The sequence below is a fragment of the Hippoglossus hippoglossus genome, chromosome 6 (genome assembly GCF_009819705.1).
Source record: "Hippoglossus hippoglossus isolate fHipHip1 chromosome 6, fHipHip1.pri, whole genome shotgun sequence".
NCBI lineage: Eukaryota > Metazoa > Chordata > Actinopteri > Pleuronectiformes > Pleuronectidae > Hippoglossus > Hippoglossus hippoglossus.
Window position 1 is genome coordinate 11,376,463 of NC_047156.1, and position 23,322 is coordinate 11,399,784.

Genomic DNA, 23,322 nt, shown 5'->3' on the forward strand with positions numbered 1-23,322 from the left:
TTTCCAATTCTGAATATATCTTAATTTATAGGTTTGACATTTGTCGATGGGTATATATTTAGATTGATATTCACACTATGCATATCCCTTTCACTTGTTTTAGTCCCACCTTCATTTGTTCATCCTTTTTATTCTGCTCTACTTGTTTGCCTCGCCTTTGGATGAGTTAGTCATGTTGGAATATTTTTTTATTTTTGCTGTTGATCACAATATAGGGACCAATATGTAACATTCTTATTAATTACAAATTTAAAATTTAAAATATAAATATTCCATTGTGCAGACACAAATTTGGAGAACAATAAAAATCCAATTGTTTGGAATTCTCTCAGTGTGACATAATGTTGGTGTCACCACACTGCCAGGAGAAAGAGACTGAGAAACAGATGTATTTCAAAGAGCCGTGCAAAGAGCCGCGCATCAGTAACTGGATGCCTGTGGGACTTTCCTGAGGGATACGTGCAAATTCAATAACGAATCCTGTTGCATGACATTTTATTCTAATGTGTCCATGTGAACGTGTGTTTGTCAGTCACATTCAGAAGGCTGCAGACCTTGAGACGGATCAAAGGACTGCAGGGACACGGCACAAGAGTGTGTGTCAAAGAGCGCAACATGTTACACAATGTAATACCTGAATAAGTGAGCTAGTGCTAATGGAGGTAAACTACTGGGAAAAATAGACCAGATACAAACTCATTGCTCCGACAGACAAAAAGCCAGGCGTGAACCTTCAAAGGATAAATTGCCGGACAAGTTAATAACTGGGTTTTACAGAGCTGAGGTGTGAAAGATGGCGAGACAGATAAATAGGAGGAGAGATTATATGAGCAGAGGGAAGAAAATCACCATGAAAGAAACCTTGTGTGAAAATCCATGGTAACAGTGATAATGACTATCCACATGGAGACAGACACACACATAAAGAGAGGGCAATGACCGAAAATGAAAGAAGTGGAAGAGGCTGAAAACCTTGGCTGGGGTCCACGTTAATGCAGCAGAGGTAGGAGCAAAGAGAAGAGAAAAAAAAACGGAGGAGGGTGAAGGAGGAGGGTGAGGGGAGAGGAGGAGAAGTGAGGGGTGGTCTGTGGAGTGACAGGAGCGGCAGTATTTCTTAGAGGAGAGCCAGGGAGAGTCTCACGGAGCCTGTCTGAGAGACGCAGCACTCTAATCGAGCTGCCTGGGAGGGCGAGAGACACCTCAAGACAATCTGAGAGGAAGGAGCAGGCAATTTTCATCAAGCTCATACACACTCCCCACACTAACCAACCACTCACACACAGGCGTTTCCTCACACACACACACACACACACACACACACACACACACACACACACACACTGTGGCAGTTGGCCTCTGCCCAGATCAGTAGCTGTGGTAGAAACCATCTTAACTGACTCACTGAGGTCTGAGCTGAGGTTAGGATCCTCCCTGACTGTTGGAGCGTGAGCAGAGTTTGGGAGCCTGAGCTTCACTTTCTTCCTCAGAGCAGAGAGACTGCACGCCAGGCACGAGGCTCCCCCCGCTCCTCCCCTCTCCCCGCTCCTCCTGCCTTCTCCTGGGCTCCTGTCCAGAGGGTGACTGGTTCCAGTGGACACAAGAGGAGGAACGCAGCCTGAAGACACAGCAGCTCCAGCCCTGCCTGCGATAACCAAACCACACTGAGGTTTTGAAAATCAGCTCCTCCAACATCTTTACTGGATTCATTGAGTTCCTTTTTTAAATTTTTTATTCATATTTTATTACGTCTGAGCTCGGGCATACAGACGGACAGTCAGGCAGACGGACTGACATATGGACAGAGAGCAGTGGGCACTGCGGCGTGAATGTAGCAACTGGACTTCTCTTCTCCCTGGTTACTGAGACCAAACAAGGAGAGTAGCCAGAGCAGTAGCCTGTCCACTGAGGTGGTGGGTGGATGCAGCTCTCAGCAGACTGCTATAGGGGAAGGCAGAGGCTGTATAGGAGCTGCAGAGCCACGTCTATAGTTGATCCACACTGTTGTGATCATCAGCAAATGGATTGTTGCCTCGAAGTAGACTCATGAGACTCTCTCTCTCATCAAAGAACTCACAAAGACCTGTGGGATTGTCTCCTCCTATAGACTTTGCGCCTCCCGCTGAGTGGACCTACATGTTTTCTCTGTAGATGAGCGTGGAGTGTGTGTCTCACTAATGATGGAAGAGTGCGTACGGACCGTGTGTCTGACACTGATGCTGCTGTGTGTCGCTCTGCCGGGCACGGCTCACACGGCCCACAGCATCTACCCAAGGATACGGCTCTCCCACAAAGGTAAGAATGTGTTTTTGTAATCACCTTTAATCCACTTTGGCAACAGATGGTTGTGTTGCACCAACCCAAATGCTCTATTGTGTTACACCGGGGCGAAGAAGCCTTCAGCTGATGCAGCACGCTCTGCTGAGCTGACTGGAACCATCAGTGCAGCCTCAGTCAAAACAATCTGTTGAGTGGCTTCAGTGCAGATTGAGAATAACAGAGGTTTAACGGCGCAGAAGGAAATCCACAGTGATGAAAAATGGGCAATCTGTAAATTTAGTGAAGTCAGGGTAGAAGCATCCTCTATGAGTGAGTAAAATAAAGTTGTGGGTCATCATCACCATGTAATAAAGATAATACAATAAGATAATGTAAATAAGATAAAAACAAAAAAAGTCACCATGCAGGGTGGAATTCAGGAGGCACGACTTCTGCTTGTCAGGTCTTTTTTTTACTGGCTGTCGTCCGGGGAGCATCCTCGTAGTTTGTTTTGGTCCCCCGGCTACGGTGGCTGAGATTTCACAATGCAGCTTACTGTCAGGCCATAGTGGTGGAATGATGGAGGCCTAAAAAAGACTGTGCATGTGTCTGCGTGAGAAAATAAAAATATGCCTGTTTACATGTGTGGGAGTGTGTGATATGGATGGCACTGGTATGCTGCGTATCTCTCGGACAATAATGAGGGTTTTATCTTTGGAGGTGAAACTCGTGCTGCTGCTTCTTATTCTTACACAGTTTCTTTGGTCCTTACAGCAACGATTCCTTATAAGCCTGTTAGTCATGGTTGAATATAGGTGTGGAATTTGGATGGTCAATAACTCATAAATAGGTGTGAGTCTGTTATGAGAGCTGACAGGTCTGGTTCATCTGTTGCATCTGCGAGGGAGGTTTGCTGCTTTAATGAATGTCCCATTTATGCCAGTCAAATTTGTCAGTCAGACAGAAATGTGCCTCCAGTGAAAAGTAATGGGAAGTGGAAAACAAATGAAATTGAATGTTGAGCTCAGGAAAAACAAAAAGAACGGGGACTACTGGCTGTAATAAAAAATCAAACCTCATACATCAGCTAAAATGAGCAGGTCAGTGTTAATGTGCTTTGTCATAAAATATCTGTCATGATCGAAACTTCCACACATCACGCAATTCAGTTAGAGCCTGAGGGCGAAGCTGTTGCTGTGATTGACATCCCACGTCTCTCTCGCTCTCTCCCTCTCTCTCTCCTCTGATACATGTTATGGCTAGCACACGGCACTGTGAAAAGACTGCAGTTGGATCCTATCATTATGGAATGAAAACCATCTAGCTCCTAATACAAGCCTCATGGGCTCTGCCAGTGATTTTTGCACACTCCTTGAAATTCACACAGAGTCATGCATACAGTACGCACCCAGACACACACACACACACACACACACACACACACACACACACACACACACACACACACACACACACACACACACACATGCACAGGTGGAATCGTGTGAATTCTTCACGCGCCGATGACTTGGATGCAGTTCAGGGAGCTGGAGTGGAGTGGGATGTGGTTTCTACTATTCACCCTGAGGACTACAAAAATATTACCATAACATCTGGTATCAAAACAGGTTGGAAAAACTGGATCCTCTATTCTGAGCGAGAGATTGATAATGCGAGGCTGAAAATAATATCAGCCCTGACGTATTTTTAACCTGCTTCTGCTCAGATGGGAAGATTCCAAGTGTGGGATCAATAAAGGTCTCAAAACAGAAAAAAAAAGAAGACAGATCACCTTTCTCCTGGTTTCTGGGAATGAATTCCTCTGGGCACATCGTCATGTGTTCGATGAAGACCTTAGTGCAGTATAGATCACTGCAGGCTTTGAAGTGAGCCACACATGGTGTGAAATTATCATTCACTCGGTCTTTCATCTATTCCCCATCTTCTTGTCTAGACTTCTGGACCACTGAAGATTTTTTCCTCATTTGACTCACTTTCATCCCAGTCATCCTTTTTCTTACACCCTCAATTAACTCAGTTCCAAAATGTTTTAGTTTTTTTTGCTTAAATCGACCGTCTTTGGAGAGAAATGATGCTAATCTTTGCCTGAACAGCTTCCAATGACACAAAGCCTATGCACAGCCCATAATACACCTCAGTTTCATGGACTTTGAGCCAATCCCTAAATCCTTGATTATTGTAGGCAGTAGTGTCCTGCAGGGAGATGATTTCACCACAGAAATGTTTTCCGTACCCTAGGAAACAGATCCGTGAGATTTGGATCTGCATGGTCCAGGGCTCTTGGCAGCAGCTTCTTTCAGACCTTCAGGCCTGTGGAGGGAAATCACTACTTCATTTAAGACAACCATCAAGTCTCTTGCTAATGAAGCTGTTGCGCTGTGATAATTCAGTTGTCTTTGTGCATATTTCTGAAGGTGAGTCTGCGCTGGGACTTCCAGTTCATGTCAATTCCTTCATGTCAATTAATTTCAATTCAGCAACTCTGGTTTTGGACACTTTGACCCTGCCCTCATAAAACCTGTTCAGAGCTGCCCTGGCAGAGTTGTGCCAAAGGGGAAGAAAACAGCCACATAACATTTTTAAGACTTTACAGATCTAAGAGTTAAAGTGCTTCTGCTTCTGTTTGCAAAACATTTTCTTAAAACTGTCCTAAAACTGTTTCTCACATTCCTGGTAAATTACACGTGTTGGCGTGTCATTATTGCAGAGAGGCTCGTTTCTTTCGACATGTCCGATTGAAGTAAAGGTGTTAAAATTGTGCAAACAGCTGGAAGATAACTTGACCCTTTCACAGTAATTAAATTGACTTTAAATTGAAATTTCTTTTTTTTCTGCGTCTGACCAGGACGTGTTTACTTAAAAGCCGTACTCATTTAGAAAAGAGCCCAAATACATTACTTATTGATGTGCCACATACCCTCCGCTAAGACTTAATGAATGAGAACACACGTGTCCACATGAAGCTGTGCAAACACACCGGTCGATCAATTCTGTCGACATTTCTTTTCTTTCAGCACACACTGGGAAATTGTGAGATTCAAGCAAAAAAGGAGGTGAGGTATATGCACGTGTTAACACAGGGATTACTCAGGTAGTAATTAGAGTTGTATGAAACCCCCCTTTTGAGCTGTAATTTCAGACCTGCCTTTACAGACAGGAAGAAACCCTCTATATATTTTACAGCTTTGAAACGATGTGGCTGTAGGAGACTTTATTCTGAGTGTTGGGACGGGGGGGGGGATGCCGCTGTGACCTGAAGTTGAGCCAGTCTGGGATCAAATGAGAGGATTTTTTAAAGCTGATGCACCAAGTGAGGAGTCACAAAAACGTTCTTTTGTCTTCATGTACAGAGACGTATGATTAACATTTACCACACTGGTCATAGGATGGTTTGTATGCCTTTTATTAAATCACTGCAAAATGGACTGTTATGGTGATGATTGGGTAAATCACACCTTTTAGGCCAGCGAAGGAAAGATAAATATTATTATTTCAACCCCCTCCCCTCCTGCTACGCTCACCTCTCTCTCTCTCTCTCTCTCTCTCTCTCTCTCTCTCTCTCTCTCTCTCATTTTATCCGTGTACATCCCAGCGTTCTTTTCTCTCCCATTGTGTTATGATTGTGCTCTCGAGTTCATTAATGAGATGTCCAGAGGGGAAGGCAGCTGGTGAAAGTCTAATATCCTCTCTGACCTTTTCCCAGTAAAGAGACCGGGGAGAGGAGATGAGTTCACTTCATGACGGGAAAAGGAGAGCAGGCACCAAGGAAAAAAAAAAAAAAGATTGTTCCAGTCTTTAGAGACTATGTCGCAAAAAGATATTACAAGAGGGGGGGGGGGGAGAGAGAAAGAGAAGGATGAAGGATGACAAGTGCAGTGAGCACTTCAAAACACAAAAATACCAAGGGGATTTTGTTTATTGTGGGCTGGCAGTTAAAAGCAAAGCTTGTCTTCCTTTATTCCACTATAGGGGACAGAGAATGAACTCGGAGGATATCCGTTCATCTGGAATAAATCTTCAGAGGAAATAGATGGAATAACACATTTAAAAAAAGTATATAAAATTGTTATGTATAAGTTTATTTGTTAACTTTTTCGAGCATTATATTTCAATTTCTGAAGTTGTTATAGATATTCCATCCAAATAACATATAAGTGCAAGGGGAAATCAGGACATCCAGACGTAAAGCTATGCATTGATACACAATGAGCCTCATCAATGATTTTAGGCTCCAGTGTCATATATGATTTTCATATGATGTTGAGGGAGTATATGTTGGAACTGATGGGGACAGACCTTGATTTAATATCAGGATTATATACACAGTTATATGTTTGGAAAGCATATTCAAATATTCCAAATGTAATGTAGGGAAATGTATCAAATGTTTGGGGTATGTTTCAGGTGTCATTTATTGAACGTTTTAGCTGTGAGTCCTGAACTCCCTCAAAACTAACGGCGCTCCTCATAATAATCGAAAAAGAAACATTTGATCAAAAATTAAAATCCCTATACAACAACTACAACAAATAATAATAACAATGACAATAAAGGATATAGAGTATAATAGAATTCATATCATTTTTAATTAAAAGCCAGGGCTGAGAACATAGTGGCAATTGCTCATGGGCACTATGTCCTCCGTGTATCACCGGATTTGAACAGAAAACATAAGCTGTCCCTTTTCGGGTATCTTCCTGATTTATACTAACAGAGAAACACACTTTGCTTTCTCTGTTGCTCTGTTTCTCCCTCTCTCTCCGTTAATCCTCCTCAAATACACCATGTGGCTTTCATTTTGCTCAGTGACATCATACCCCCTCACACAAGACGGCTCAAATCCACAAGGCCATACACCGACAATGGGATAACACCCCAATTCTCCAGCTCCCGACCCCACCCCCAAGAGCTCCCCGGTCTGCACTAAGTGCCCCGGCAGCACGGGGAGGAAGAACAACCTCCCTCCTTCTTCTTGTCCTCTTTAACTCACTCCAATAATTCTTTCTTTCGGCTCCAACACAAATTCCATTACTCAACAAGTGAACGTGAAGGCTTATGTCTCTGGAAATACGAGCCTGCCTGTATGGCATGGGTTTCATTCCTAACATAAAATGCATGCTTGGAACTGGCAGCAGTTCAAATGATGGGAGCAAGTTTAATTTGTGTTTTTCAGTTTCCTGAGGATTGTTTTTATGATCTCCAAGGTGCATTCATCTCCGTTTCTTTGACTAAACATGAACACCCCCCCCCCCACGCTGAAAAGAGACCTATAATCAAAAGTAGCTTGCTACTTCACACGCACAAACACACACATGCCATAAACACATACTGTTCTCCCTGGGATAAGAAAAAATGTGTTTCCATACGTGCATAAAGAGGAGATCACAAAGTCCATTTGGATTTCACTTCACCAAATCATCTCAGGCATCTCATCACAACTCAGACAGACGATGAAAAGTCTGTCTAGAGGGAGTCCTTTTCCTCCCAGTTTCCATTTGAAGTGGGATCACAGTAGGGCTGAGTGTCTCCCTGGCTCAGTCGGCTGGTGGAGAAACCCCCCTGTAGCTGGGGGCTAAGGATCCCTCGCTGGCTGCAGATGGGGGGAAAAAACTTGGAGAGAGAAGGGGAAATAAGGAAATCCCCTCTTTCCCCTCTTCAGTCTGAGCAGTGGTTGGATCTGTCTGGTACTGGTAATGACAGAGGACAAACCCAGATTATTGAAGCATCTGTCAGAGTGTCAGTGTTATCAGGAGATCCACCAACTGTGTTTCTCACCAACTCTGCAATCAACACGTTCCTTATTATGAACCTGATTATTGTTTCTCATCACTTCTTTCTGTTTGTCTTTCTTTCTTTCTTTCTTTCTTTCTTTCTTTCTTTCTTTCTTTCTTTCTTTCTGGTGTTTATGGTCAGTGGTGGGATGTACTAAAGTACCTTTACTTACAGTTACTGTACTTAAGTATATTTTCCATGTATCGGGTATCTGGTATACTTTCGCTTTTACTCCCCTATACATATATCAACAGATATCTGTACTTTCTGCTGTACTACATTGATACAGTGCATTGTGTTGCATGTTCACATTGTTTTTATATTTTTTAAAGTAATCAATCGCAATAATTGGTCCATTAATCATAACTGGTGAAGAAGAAACTCCTAAAATGGATCCAGAGGAGACTCAGCCATAATGATGTAGTAGAGCAATGCATTAGGGGAATAGGCTACACTCAGCAAGTACTTTTACTTTTAATAGTATATTAATAGTATTTAAAGTATATTTAAAAGCAAGTGCTTGAATTGACTTAAGTAGAAAAGTTAATACAGTACTTAAATACATGTACTTGAGTATTTATTTGTACTTTTAATTCAGTAAAATGTTTGCTCACTTCCTCCATTGCTAATTATGGTAGAGTTTTCTACACACAGCTGTGTTTGTGTGTGACGGAGCGTGTGTGTGTGTGTGTACATACAACACACCACAGTAAATCAGCTGCCTCTCATCATTTTTACAGAGACGAGTGAAAAGCTCGTTACTCGGCCACTCTAAGAAGACGTCTGAGTCTGTCATTTAAATAAGTGGGAGCAGATTTGACTGATTGTTCGAGAGCAACTTGATGAAAATGTGGAGAAGGAATGTTTGAAAGGACTGTTCTTGATCTAATGTCGGCTTAACTCAGAGGGAACTGTGGGGAGGCAGCGAGACAGTGTATGTGTGTGTGTGAGAGAGAGAGAGCGTGTTGAGTGTGTGGATTAGATAATTGCAGGAAGTATGTCTGAGCCCTGGCAGAGCACCAGTGCCACATGCCCTCTCTGCCACCCAAAACCAGCCCGTGAGCCAACACTTCTCAAACAAACAGTCGCTTGTCTCCCGGCAAAGAAACCTTAATAGCAGCTAAATGTACACATGTCACCCACTCCTCTGTGGATACCTAATCCCATTTTAAACAAATAAAACCTTCCGCACAGCGCATGCTGTTGCTATGAGTAATCTCGGAAAATGGGACGAACTCTTTCACTTTGGGAGCTCGAGTATCACTAAGAATACACAGAATCTAGAAAAAACAAACCGCATGATTACCCCTCGCAACCCCCAGCATGAAGAGACACCTCAACACGATCTGAGGTTAGGATGACATAGTATTACATAGATGAGAGTTACCAGTTTTCCCCCCCCTATTAATCTGAAGAAAGGGGGTTCTCTGAAGATTTGTGCATGTACGGGCTAAAGTGTGCCGCCCGCGCTATAAATTTGATCATGAACCCCGGGACTTGTCTGTTTAAATCTCTCTTTCAAAAGGTTTCAAGAACTTTTTGCTAACTTTTTGCTAACACACACCAGAGCCCCCTTTGTTATTTTAAGGACACCGGCTCCGACCCGGCCATGTGTTAATGGAAGGCCTTTTAGCCCGACGCAGCCCAGAGGAAGTGCATGCTGCTGGGGTTGCTGCACTTAAATCATTCACCCTCAACCCTGCTCCCCAGAAGCTCGCAGAGCGCAGGTACAGAGGAGCAGCCTGTCAGGTTCAATCAGGCGGGTGAAACTTGGGGTGTTTGTACGTGTGTGTGTGTGTGTGTGTGTGTGTGTGTGTGTGTGTGTGTGTGTGTGTGTGTGTGTGTGTGTGTGTGTGTGTGTGTGTGCGCGAGCGAGCGAGCAAATCATGGATTTTACGGTGGATTTGAACAAGATAATTTCAAAGCCGTGTGATTGCATCGATGAGTTGGAGTTTATATTAAAAATGACAGCTCTGTCACAGTCCACTGCTTTCTTTTAAAAGTAAAATCACCTAAAGCAAGACTGACAGGGTGCGGCTGCTGATCTCACACTAATGGCTGATAAAGAGACTTGTTCTGTTTCCTCACAGCTGAAAGTGGTACCTAGTTACTCGTATCCTTCTTCTTCTATCTGCTAAAACCTTCATGGTTTGTCATTGTCTTCCCAGTTAAGCTGGGTCAGGGTTAGCAGACAAGCAGCTTATTGATACTGATAGCTGGGACTGCAAGCTTTTGTACAATACAAACTCTGAGTGATGATGAAAAAAGGATGCATTCTGGGTCAATGATGAAGCCAATGACGTACAGAAGCAGCTCTGAAGCGGGGGAGAGGAGGTGTAGGTGCCACATGAAGTGAGATGGAAGGATAACCTGTCGTTCCTCTCTGTTCTCTTGGGAAAGCTCGGGATCAAAAACATGTTGCAATGTGCCCTTGGCAATGGAAGCAATCGGGAAGCAGACACAGGTTACTGCCTGGAGCAGTCGGAAATCCCTTGAGGGAGGGGTTTGGTTCAGGTTTGATCGTTGCTGGTCGGTACAGGCGAGAGGCAAACTCAGATTCAGCATGTGAAATGAGAGCCAGATAAATCTAAGTTAAGCACTGACCAAGCATTTTTCTGTTCTTGTTATCTGGCTGTCAACTTTCAATAATAACAATAACAATCTTTCTTTATGCAGCAAAATAGAAGTTGACTGTCTAAATGATCTCTCTATCCATCCATCCATCCATCCATTCACCCACCTATCTACCTATCTATCTATCTATCTATCTATCTATCTATCTATCTATCTATCTATCTATCTATCTATCTATCTATCTATCTATCTATCTAGACTCAAACAAGAACTGCCTTTGTGTTGCTTTATATGTGATCTTATATCTGTGTGTGTGTCATTGTCGTCTGTGCAGAGCTCTGGCAGCTGAACAGGACCTGGGTGTTCCAGGCACATGGGGCGTCTCTTCAGCCCCGCACCATGATGCTGGACGAGGGCCACGAGAGGCTGTATGTCGGGGCCAAGAATACTCTGTTCTCCCTCAGTCTGGACCAGGTTAACACACAGCACAGAGAGGTAGGCCCGTGACGTGCTTGTGTTTGTTTATGGGCCTGTGCTGAGTATAAAGCAGTTTTGTAGTGGCATAAGAACCCTGTGAGATTATTTGAGCTATGCAGTCATTTCCCTCATATTCTCCTCAAATCTTTGACACAAACTTTGAACTAAGCACGTCCAAAATACTTCTTTATTTAGATTGAAACGTTATTGTGAACATGTTTTGTCTTTCAGATCCAGTGGGCCAGCACAGACTCTCAGATAGAGGAGTGTTTGATGAAGGGCAGAGAAAAGGTAAGAGACTTTTTATTAATATTCTATATTTGACTTCAATAGAGCATTGTGAGTTTGGCTGCAGGGTAAGGCAACAATTCCCAGATGATAATATCCATTGACTTAGAACTTGTATAAACTGTATAATTCATTTGTCATACATAGACTATAGATTGTAAAGATAGATACTGTCAATATGGATTGATTTATATATCTGACTACACATTAACCTCTCTTTAACCTGAAATATTGTTATTAATGGTGCAATAACCGCCCGATGTCTGTCCCTGTGTAGCCTCAAATCCTCTCTCACGGCCTTTTACTCACCCAACTTTACCCTCCCCCTGTTTTATCCTTGCATCGCCTCCAACAGCTCGAGTGTGCAAACTACATCAAGGTCCTGCAGCGGTACAACCACACCCACCTGCTGGTCTGCGGAACAGGAGCGTTTAACCCCGTCTGCACCCTGGTCAGGGTGGGACACTCAGGACAGGTACGTCCCAAGGACTGAAATAAAGTTTAACAATAACCAAAATATGCAGGTGGTACTTTTGGGGGTGAATTCTCATTTTTGTTTCTTTCTTTACCTTCAACTTTACCTTCTTTAAAGACGTTTTGTTGCTCTTTCTGTGAGCATCAAGGACTGAAAAACAGACAAGAATAGCTGATTTGATCCGTGATGATAAATACAACTCTGAAATGAACTGGGATCAAGTTTGGTGAAATTATGGTCAACTGATAATAGAATAAATAACTCAAATAACTACGGGAGAAATCCACCTTCCTCTTTATTTACTGTACCCGTCTGTGTGTGTTAATGTTGTGGTGGTTGTCTGTCACTTTTGTTTATCTTGTACAAATATTAAAATGCAAAAAATACACAGTCAGCCAAATTTCACATCGTGCTCTTCCACTCTTTTTAAAGAGCGAGAACCTTCTTCACGCTTTCTTGACGTTTTGGTCATAAAGACCTGGACATGTTAGTACAGCTTTGACTCCTTGTAAAACACCAAAAAGGACTGAAGTGAGGAGGAGATACTGACAGAAAGTGAAAAAGAAAGTACTGAGTTTTTGTTTTCCTCAGATGAAAGAATGGTTACACACAATTGTATCCATGACTTGACTAGTGAAGAGGTAGGGAACAGGCCAGGGGCTGCTTCCTGTGCAGGGGGGGGAGTGTGATGTCAGTGAAGACTAATGGGCTTCATGGGGTCAAGTCAAATGTGTGTGTCAGCTGGCTGTGGGTGCTTCGGAATGCGGTTTATACGGAACTGTCGAGGTGTTTGTGTGGTGTTTGTGTGTCTGGGGCTGGGGTCGGCAACCTTTACTATCTCAAGTGCATTTTATGGCCAGAAAAAAAAAAATGTGTGTGCTTATTAGTCTAACTTAGCCTGTCAACTTTACTCTTGTTGTTTCTCTGCTGCTCCTTGATGGTTAGCGACCAATGACAATGTGCATATTTGATATTGCAAAGGTATTTCACGCCAGGTGTTGTTCCTGATGCAACTCTTGAGCTCTACCTGCTGAGCCACAGCACTAGATGCGTACACAACGTAGCAAATGAGCGTTCATAACTTACGGCAGGTAAACTATTTATTATCACTTGGTATTTCCATTCCAATGACCTATAGCAGGATTGTTTGCTCATTATTGTTCACATCCCATGTCTCATTTTGGGCAGTCGATTATACTGGAGTTGAGTTTGTCTTCAATTTGTTGTTTGTGGCCGTCTTTACGAGACATTTTATACATTTTCTCCACTATTTCAGTTTTGGGGGGCGGGCGGCACGGTGGTGCAGTGGGTAGCACTGTCGCCTCACATCCCACGGCTGGAGTCATTCTATGTGGAGTTTGCATGTTCTCATTGTGTCTGGGTGGGATTTCTTAGGGTACTTCCTCCCACAGACCAAACTCATTCAGGTTAATTGGCGTCACTCCCCCATAGGTGTGAGTGTGAGCGTGAATGGTTTGTCTCCATATTTCAGCACTGCAAGTGTCAGCTGAGATCGGTTCCAGCCCCCCTTGCCTTTAAAAGGATAAGCAAAATACACATTTATTCATTTTCATATTTTTTGACAAACCTAGGGAGTTGTCTGGGGCCAGGGAGCGGCCACACGGAGCTGCAGGCCCCTGGTCGGGTCTGGGGGGGCGTGTCCTTCTCAGTGAGAGCAGGGGAGAGAGGGTTTCCACTCCACATTCCAACACTTGTCCAGTAGAGCGACCAGGCCGGTCACACCTTCCAAACAAGAACCACACTCAGCCATCACTCACATCATTGGAATGCTCATAGAGTGAGAGAAGCTGGATCAATACTGTGGCTGTTTGCATTATGTTTATGCAGCCTAATCTCTCTAATAGATTTCCTCACGTAATTTTCATACTTAGTTAGGAGATTACATCTAACCTATAATTACCACGAAACCTGAGCTTCACAATATTTACACAGTGATACAATATTAATGTCATTACCCAGCCACCAATGACTAACAGATCAAATATTTATGCACCAATGGCCCAGACATTTTAGTTATAGAAACAATAATGGAGCACTTTTTTAATTGTCCTTAATATATATATATATATATAATAAAGAAGCCAATTATAAAAGTATTATAAAAATAAAAGCAGCTTTATGTTGTGAACATTTTCAGGTATTTGAACCGGGGTAGTGATTTAACATATGTTATCTCCATGGGTAGGGCGTTCCAACGTCTGGGGGCTCTAAGATGACTTGCACAGTCACTTTGGAGTTTTGCCTCATGATCTCAGGCAACACGTCTGAGCAGTTGTGGGATGTAAGGAGGGGCCTAAACCAGACAGAGCCTTAATTCTAAAAACCCTTACTAAAGGACAGACTGCCAATGAAGTGAGTCTCTTTTTTTGGCACCAGTTTGCCATCCAGCTGCAGCATTTTGTATGAGTTGCAGTGAACAAAGAGACTTTATATACAGGAAGTTGCAGTCACCAAGACGTGATGAGATAAATGTGTGCGTAACCTTCTCCAGATCAGTGAATGACAGGAACTATTAGATTTTATGTGATACGCTGAAAATTCCACATATCAGTTTACAACAATAAATGATTTGGTCAATTTGACCTATTTTTCATTTAGTTTTGATAGACCGCATTTTATGATGGATGAGTTTAACCCAGAAACAGACGTCTGCTGCAGTCATACACCGAGCTGCTGCCGTTAAAGCACAGCATGGTTCCATGGCTTCTCATAAATCAACACACAACCTCCTCTCTGATCCTCTGACAGTTAAAAACACTGTGGTGGCCCACAACAAGAGTTGTGGTTCTACAGTGTGTGTGTGTGTGTGTGGGTGTGTGTGTGTCTGTTGTGCCAATTGCTGTGGGCCAGCGAGATCAGAGGACGTAGTGAACTCAGTATGATATGAGAGCGGAGCGGAGCTGTTAAAACACACTCAGACTCCTTCGGTAATCTATCACTCCTCCTCCTCTCATTTGTCTCCTGTCCTCCCTCTCATCCATCACTTGTCTGATCCTCTTTAATTTCCCTGTCTCTCTTTCCCACAAATCACATCCTGCAGGTTCGTTCGGATATTGTTAAAAGCCATTTAGATAATGTTCAGGCATACTTGCATGCAATAACCTTGTGCGTGTCTGTGTTGTTCTCAGGACAGGCGGTTTGCTCTTGAAGAGGACAGTGTTACGAGCGGCAGAGGACGCTGCCCGTACGACCCCAGAAGTCCCTGCACGTCCACACTCTCCAGTAAGAGCTAGAAGCACAGCTGTGAGACTGAAATGCATGTTTTCATTCCTCTAAAAACACCTGATTGCCAACAATGAAGAGGTTTGCAGACTTTGTTGACCTCTAACGAGTCAGCACTGCCCTCTTGTGGCCATCTCTAATAGTAGTATTTTAATCACAAATAAAGTAGGTTGTACTTTTGATTGTTTGTCTATTCTTGATTGTGTTTGTGTTGTGTGTCTGTGTGTGTGTGTGCATTAGGAGGGGAGCTGTATATTGGCCTGTACACAGACTACTGGGAGAACGATGGAGCCTTGTGTCGACTGAACAACCAGACCTACACACGCACTGAGAGGGACGACAGGCAGCAGCTCAGCGGTCGGTGTGCATTACACGACAAATGATCACATCTCGCTCTAAATGCAAGGGAGTGCAAACAGATACAGTAGATCTGGTGACAAACATCAAAATAGTGGTGCCGTTCACTTTCAATTTTTTTTTTACATTTGTTCAAATCTAGTAGTTTAATCATAGTTTGATCAAAAATTAGTTGGTTTTAAATGTTAAAGTCTTAAAATGTGAAGCTGGCCAAGATTTAAATATTTAATACATTTAACGTGATAGTGTTGTAGCTGTTTGGTTCACATGAATAAATCGAATCTATTTAATCTATTTATTTTTGTCACACATTCAATTCTCCTGAAGAAATCCCTGCTATGAAACAAATACAAAGAGAGTACATTCAAACTGACTTGATGTTTGACCTCAGGCCTTTTGTTTGAATTTGCTCCTGCTACAGAACCTAAATTTGTGGGCTCAGCAGTTATTCCCGACAACGACGACAGCAACGATGACAAAGTTTACTTCTTCTTCACCGAGCGAGAGGCGGATGCCGAGGGACACAACAAGGCGGTTTACACCCGAGTGGGGCGAGTCTGTGCGGTGAGAGTGCAGATGCTGTAGAAACATCTCAGGGTATAATGCGGCCGAGGGACTGACAGAACACTCATAATCTGGTTCTGCCTTCATCTCTCAGAACGACGTGGGAGGACAGAGGATGCTGGTGAATAGATGGAGCTCCTTCCTGAAAACACGTCTCATCTGCTCTGTGGCTGGACCAAATGGCATCGACACGCACTTTGATGATCTCGGTATGGCCACGAGGACGTTTTTTGTATTTAGTGAATGTTGAATTTTCAATTTGTTATGCTCAACATATGGCATTAAGGCTTTTCGTTGCATTGTGTGTCTGAACCTGCAGCAGTGTCAGCCTGTGTTAAAGCAAAACATTTTTCATTTCAAAAGTTGTTTCCTCAAGCGGGACAGCCAGTACGATTAGAGTGAAAAAACGTGTAATAACATGAGGCTAAATTCCGCATGTTGTGTTTTCAGAGGACGTGTTTGTTCTCAAGAACAAGGACGGGAAAAACCCAGAAATCTTTGGCCTCTTCAGCACAACAAGGTGAGCTGCAGATGACATCAGTGTTTTTTCATTTCACAGCCACAACTTTGTCATCCATCAAATCCCAAATGAAACCTTATCTTGCAGTGCGGTGTTCAAGGGCTACGCTGTGTGCGTGTACAGCATGGACGACATCAGAGCAGCCTTCAACGGCCCCTTCGCCTACAGAGAGAGACCTGAGCATCGCTGGAGCCCTTACGAGGACAGAGTCCCCTACCCTCGACCTGGATCTGTGAGTTTGCTACTTTAAATATGGGACTTCATTCCCTGATGGACCAGTATTAGGCAACACAGCAAACTACATTGTGTCGATAATAGATGACCTTTCAGAGGGACTGGGCAATAAAACAATATCAATAATTACGGCAATATAATTTTTGACCTTCACTCAGGAGTAGGAATCAGTCTTTAAACTTAAAAGAAATGATAATGTGACATTTATCTTGATAATTATCGATATTGATTCTTGTGAATTTATTAAAATCTTGATATACATTTTTGGCCTCATTTTCCAGCCATAGCTGAGAGCATGTAGAGCAGCTGTGGAGAGTGACAGGACTGTTACTACTTCAGCTAGTGCAGAATCTGTGAGCCAGACCAAGCATCTTTTTCTACACTCTACATAAGGCTGACACAATTTATGACCCACCTCTGTCTCTGTCCCCACTCCTCCTTTTCCTCTCTATCTCTTCCAATACCCTCTTTTTTACCAGTGTGCCAGTAAAGTCAATGGCGGTGGCTTCTCCAGCTCCAAGGAGTTTCCTGACGAGGTTTTGCGGTTTGTGCGTTCTCATCCTGTGATGTATCGTCCCGTCCTGCCCCAGCACCATCAGCCTGTGCTGCTACAGACGGAGCCGGGCAGGAGGAAACTGACCCAGATCGCCGTGGACCGAGTCCAGGCCCAGGATGGAAACTACCACGTTCTGTACATCGGCACCGGTACACACAAGAATGCCGTAGATAATTCTTTGCAAAATGAGATATTAAAACTTACCTGAATGTTACACAATGTTGCACTAAGATCCAAACACAGTAGAGTGTCAGAGAAACACGTCTACGTCAGTTTTTGAACTTGAAATTTATAGATTATGTTGAAAATAAAGAATACTTTTTCAGATTTCCCTGTAAAACTTTTGTCGAAAGCATCAGCGTGACATTACTGCCTTATTTCCATTAGACGACTCAGTGGTGTTGAAAGTTATCACCATCTACAACAAAGACACAGACACTATGGAGGAGGTGCTGCTGGAGGAGCTGCAAGTTTTCAAGGTAGGCAACTCTATTTTTAGGTACCGACTGTGAAAGGAAAGTCGACTTCGCAGCCAAGCAAGCCCTGCATTTCATTGCATGCATATTACATTCATTGCTGCCGGTTCTACACAGCCTGAGTGACTCTTTTGCAGAATACTGATTGCTGATTTGCTTCCGTTCAAGCATCAGAGGGTGATTGTGCAGCCAGGCTTGCTGAGAGATCTTTAGCGTGATTTGAACATATCAATGCTTCACAGATCAGTCACTTTTGAAAATTAGTCTGCATGCAGTGGCTGCATTTATCTGCATTTTAATTAAGTACTGGTTTGGGATGAATAGGAGCATGAGAGGAAGCTGGAAAAGACAAAGAACTGTGTTCTTATACCGTATGAAAAACCACTGATTAAACTTCATTTTTTAACGACATAAAATCGTTCCTATTCGCAGGAGTCGGCAGCAATACGAGAGATCATAATATCATCTAAAAGGGTAAGAGGAGCGTCTGAATCTCCACTGTTCACTCCTGCAGTTCTGTTGTTCAGCCACAAGATGATAACATTGCAGCATATTGCATTATTTTAATCTATAATTCATTTAGATGCACTGTAGCCTACATGTGACTGTAATATATATACATTTCTGACGCTTTTTATTCAATAACTAACAGCAACAGCTCTACGTGGGGTCGGAGGTCGGTGTGGCCCAGGTCAGACTGCATCAGTGTGACCTCTATGGCTCTGAGTGTGCTGACTGCTGTCTGGCCAGAGACCCCTACTGTGCTTGGGATGGTCTCACCTGTTCCCGGTTGTACCCCGCTGGAGTCCACACCAAGAGGTAACAGTACACAGTTTTTCTTTTTCCTGCAGATGTGTGTGTGCAGTGTGTGTGTGTGTGTGTGTGTGTGTGTGTGTGTGTGTGTGTGTGTGTGTGTGTGTGTGTGTGTGTGAGACGATCAGCTGTTAAACGGTGCAGTTCCATCACATCATCTCGCCCCCCGACGGATGTCACGGTACTCTGAGGCTGCTTAATCAAGTCATTATCACCGGCCCTGGTAGCCATGGCTGCCAAGTGCTGTGTATCAGTATGCACTTGATCACCTTCCCCTCCTGTATTTATCCTCTTTCTCCCTATTTGCTTTCTTCCTCTCTTTCCTTTCAGCCATCTCTTTCATCACGTGTTCAAAATCACTCTCCCTTTGCCTCCCTCTCCCCCATCTCAGCAGACGATTCAGGCGGCAGGATGTTCGCCATGGAAACGCCGTCCAGCTGTGCAATGGGCTGCAAATTGATGGTGAGGGTATAAAATGACTGTGCGGTGTGTGTGTGTGTATTTGCGTGTGTGTGTGCAGGTGTACACTTGTGTGTTTACTAGTATCACAAAATTGTCAAAGGAATACTGTATAAAAGCAACAAAATGATGCTATTCTCCAGAGGCACTAGACCTAATAGCCTGTGAAGATTGTTGCAGGGGATGGAGGTTAGCACCCCTCGACTGTGGCAGTACAACAATGCACTGTGTTTAATAGAAGCACATGGCATTTCCTACCTTATATAATGTGTGTGTGTGTGTGTGTGTGTGTGTGTGTGTGTGTGTGTGTGCGTGTGTGTGTGTGTGTAGGAGAAGGATCTGAGGAGAAGCTGGTGTATGGTGTCCAGAGCAACAGCACTTTACTGGAGTGTGTCCCTCGATCACTTCAGGCCAAAGTCCTCTGGTTCTTCCAGAATGGAGAAGAGAGACGTGAGGTGAGTTAGACGCAGCAATGCATGGAACACAAATAACACATGTAAACATAGTAAATATATTTACATTACACAATAAACAGACATGTTAAGATACAATACACCAGTAAAAGAAAGCAACACAGTGAGGTGATCAGAAATTACAAATTACAAATTGCTAATTGATCCGGGGGGGGAAATTGGGATTCATTAGTGGCTCCAGCCAAGAATAGACTTACAGACAAGACAATCACAATAAATATTAATACTAAATATAGGTACGAGTATAAAACGCTTGTTGATGTTTAGCCGTGCATACGGTGTTGTGGTTCATCTTCAACACCTCAGTGCAATTGAGCTGAAGGAAATTTCATTTGTATCACTCGAAAAATAAGATCAATGCACAAATTAATTAGTCAAATTAAATTACATAATGACATTTTTGTGACTAATATGGGGAAAATGTCTCTGGAAAGAGATATCGTTCCATCCATCCATCATCTACCCACACAGACACAGGGAGAACATCCAGCATCCACGTAGACAAACCCCGGCCAAACTTTAAGCCAATATATTGAGTGCACTCTTCATGGACAACCACGTCCATTGATTTATCCTTAACTAGTTCTGCAGGTTTTTTAATTAAAATTCCTTCCTGAGAGAAGAGTAAATGCAGCGGCCGCCTGAATCACTAGATTTGAAAAATGGCTCCAATCATTGAGTAGGAAAAAAAACGTACTTTCATTTTTCCTACACGTAGGTTCGGGGTGATGAGCGGGTTATCGTGATCTCCCACGGGCTGCTGTTCTTACACGTGAGAAGCTCCGATGCCGGCGTGTACGTTTGCCAGACCGTGGAGCACGGATACGTGAACACTTTATTACGTGCCACTCTGCACGTGCTCAGAGGGGAGAGGGTCGAGCAGACGATCCACAGGGCGAGCGGCGAGGAGGGGGAGAAAGCTGCAGCACCGTGCCACTCCTCCCCTGACCCCCCACTGGACCCCAGCATCGGCCCCAAGGTGCTGGTTACAGCCTCTGCTCCAGGCCGCCACTCCAGGCAGTGGTACAAGGAGTTTCTCCAGCTGATTGGCTACGGGGATGCCCAGAGAGTCGCAGAGTACTGTGAGAAAGTGTGGTGCACCGATAAAAAACGTAAAAAGACCAAAAAGAAGTATGCTGCTCCAGGTGGCGAGAAGAGAAGGAAAGAGAGGGGGGAGGAGAACTCCAACCGAGCGCCCAGGCACACTTTGGACAACTGAGGAGAACTGGCTGCACACACACACATACACACATATACAAACACACAAACACACAAGCATACACACACACACACAAACACACACTCAGTCTAAAGGTCAGACTCACATTGTTTACACCGTGTAAAAGATTTTCACTTTGCTTCAACAAAAGCAAAAACAAAAAACAACAGTAGCACATTGTCAAGCTGGCGTGGCCTCATTTATCTTTCAATACTTCGAGTGGGTTGTTTCCACTTATTTAAAAAAAAATATTGCCTTTTTTGTTTGGTGGGAACTGACTCGCTCAGTAAAAACAGATGGACATCAGCGATGGATGAATGTTAAAGCTGCGTTGCGTCTGATCTGAAGAGACAGAACATAATGCATCAGCTCCAGTGGACTGTCCCAACCCCCGACATCGCTCCGCCAAACCTCCGCTCCACCCCTGCTCCACCTCTCAGTCAACTGCGAAATATGACAAACTCTTACTGTATCTATTATGAGAGAAAAACTGTATTGAAAACAATTGCCTTTTAATCTTTTTATTTTTATTTTGGTATAACTTATTTCTCTTTGTTTTTACTGAGTTCTGTAGCTGTTTAAATGTCATAAACTGGAAAATATAGTGTTGGGTTTTTTTTGTACAGTGAAAAATGCTTTGAGCTTTATGATACTGCAACGTGTGTGGTGTGTGTAAACTATGCACACAGAAAGATGTCGCAATGCCACTATTAAGTGATAGGCATGTTTTACTTATAATTATGCCTTCGATGAAAAATAATGACTATTTAAGCACTTGTAAAACCTGTTACAGTAGATGAAAAGTGTATAATATTGTTGTTATTTTTATTTTTTTGGATCTATTTTATTTACATCTACAATTGTGATCAAATGTACCAAACACTTCTTTGCGTATTGTATATTGTATTTATCTAAAATTCAGGGGTTGTTTTTGCCTGCGCATCTGGTGACTAATAACTGGGTTCAGAAAGTCATCTCTCCACACTGGCTCTTCCTTCTTCCATCCATCACCCTTTGCTCTCCCTTCGTTCCCGCCCCCCTTTTGTTTGTGTGGACCATTGTTGCAGATGGGATTCATAATGACCACCGCGAACAGCACATTTCCCTCGGAGGAAGAAGGAGAAGTAAATGCCAGGGTGACCATCCAAGCATGTCATCAGCGAAACTGATGAGTCAGCCTCACGAACGTTCAGTCAACGTCGAGATGACAGAAAAAAACGTCAGACAAGATGATGACGCAGTTGTGGTTATGCTGATAATAACCTGGAGGATCACGTCTTGTCATGTTTTTGTGCCTTATTTATCTCTTAATTGTGTCACTTTATATTACATTGACTTTACTGTATTCTTATATGGTAAAAAAAGAACTGCTTGGTTTTTGACCTTGTATCGTCCCTCATCAATGTCCTTGAATGTCAAAGATCTGAATTGACTTGTTGTGTCTGACATGGCAGTAAAAAGGATGGACCATCTTCTCCTGGTGTCACCTCGGTGGTTTAGCCATAACTAACGGCAACATATACTCTTGACATAATAACATAGAACACCACACCTACACACACACACACACACACACACATGTAAATGCACACACACAGACACATTAAGAGACTGAGCCAATAAAGTGGAGTAGGGTAAAAAAGAGAGGGACCATTATAAGTCATGATCTGCCCCTACACAGGACTTTAAATGGGACTTTTTCCTTCATTTCCCCCCAAACTTAAATTATTATTTCTCTTTTATTTTGATATTTCTTACCTTGTGTGTCTGGATGTTTTACTTTACATGTTTTGCCTTGCTGTGATTTCCTCTGTTGGTTTGTCTCTATGTTTACTATGTTGTGCTTTTGATCGTCTTCTTTCTCGTTTCTGCAGTTTTTCCATTTTTGTACTATTAGAATTCAGACTTTCTGTTTGCCTGCCAGTCTGCCGCAGAGATTCAGTAAGCCTGTTAATTAAAATCAAATATTCTCCACTGAACCTGCCTGTCTGTCCTTTCTGCATTTTGGATCCCGAGAACCCAACCTAACAATAATATGCAGTATGTAGAAGTCACTTAAAAATATAAAGTGAGATGTGTTCCATACTTTCTTTTTTTCACTCCAGGTGAGAAAACAATAAAAAGGTTTGGATCTTCAAGTCTTGGAATGAGACACGTGCTGATGAAATACAGATAACATGACCATTGTGTCCTTTTTTTTGGCATTTCTAAGCTTTTATGGAAGAGTCTGACATTTATAGCTAATTATCATTCCACACCTTGCTATAGATTTTCAGTTGGGTGTGGAAAGAGTGAGCGTGTGCGACACTTTGAGTATTGGTCAAGTCGCCTTTATATGTAAATCCAAGTTTCTTTATTCATGTTTCACATTTGTCATGTTCCTGTCAAAATGTCACTGCCCCAACTGTGATGATAAGTAATAATAATATTAGTATTATATAAATCTATATATATATATATATAGTAGTAATAATATAGGTATACACAGGTATTAGGACAATTGGCAATTGTCTTTACTTAGCAGTGTTGTTATCTAAAAGGACTT

At 42.9% G+C, this 23,322-nt stretch overlaps 1 protein-coding gene across 3 annotated transcripts; it reads left to right on the top strand.

Moving 5' to 3' along the window:
- The first annotated feature begins 1,205 nt into the window (after positions 1-1,205).
- sema3e (sema domain, immunoglobulin domain (Ig), short basic domain, secreted, (semaphorin) 3E) lies at positions 1,206-22,756 on the top strand. Of its 3 annotated transcripts, XM_034587947.1 has the most exons (18): positions 1,206-2,292; positions 10,958-11,118; positions 11,332-11,391; positions 11,744-11,863; positions 15,013-15,106; positions 15,347-15,463; positions 15,885-16,027; positions 16,122-16,236; positions 16,478-16,547; positions 16,635-16,779; positions 17,261-17,486; positions 17,725-17,816; positions 18,246-18,287; positions 18,466-18,632; positions 19,018-19,088; positions 19,416-19,540; positions 20,277-20,801; positions 20,838-22,756. In XM_034587947.1, the coding sequence occupies exons 1-17, from the start codon at positions 2,175-2,177 to the stop codon at positions 20,775-20,777; spliced, it is 2,367 nt and encodes a 788-aa protein (XP_034443838.1). In that variant the 5' UTR covers positions 1,206-2,174; the 3' UTR covers positions 20,778-20,801; positions 20,838-22,756. The 3 variants fall into 3 exon arrangements, with proteins under 3 accessions (XP_034443838.1, XP_034443837.1, XP_034443839.1); XM_034587946.1 differs by having other exon boundaries at positions 20,277-22,756; XM_034587948.1 differs by having other exon boundaries at positions 19,021-19,088; positions 20,277-22,756.
- Positions 22,757-23,322: the final 566 nt, after the last annotated feature.

Bases quoted from the DNA above. Each gene is read 5' to 3' on its own strand.
- sema3e (XM_034587946.1), top strand. From the start codon at position 2,175: ATGATGGAAGAGTGCGTACGGACCGTGTGTCTGACACTGATGCTGCTG. The intron at 11,864-15,012 runs GTACGTCCCAAG...TGTTGTTCTCAG, and splicing joins GGGTGGGACACTCAGGACAG to GACAGGCGGTTTGCTCTTGA. The intron at 16,548-16,634 runs GTGAGCTGCAGA...CTTATCTTGCAG, and splicing joins GGCCTCTTCAGCACAACAAG to TGCGGTGTTCAAGGGCTACG.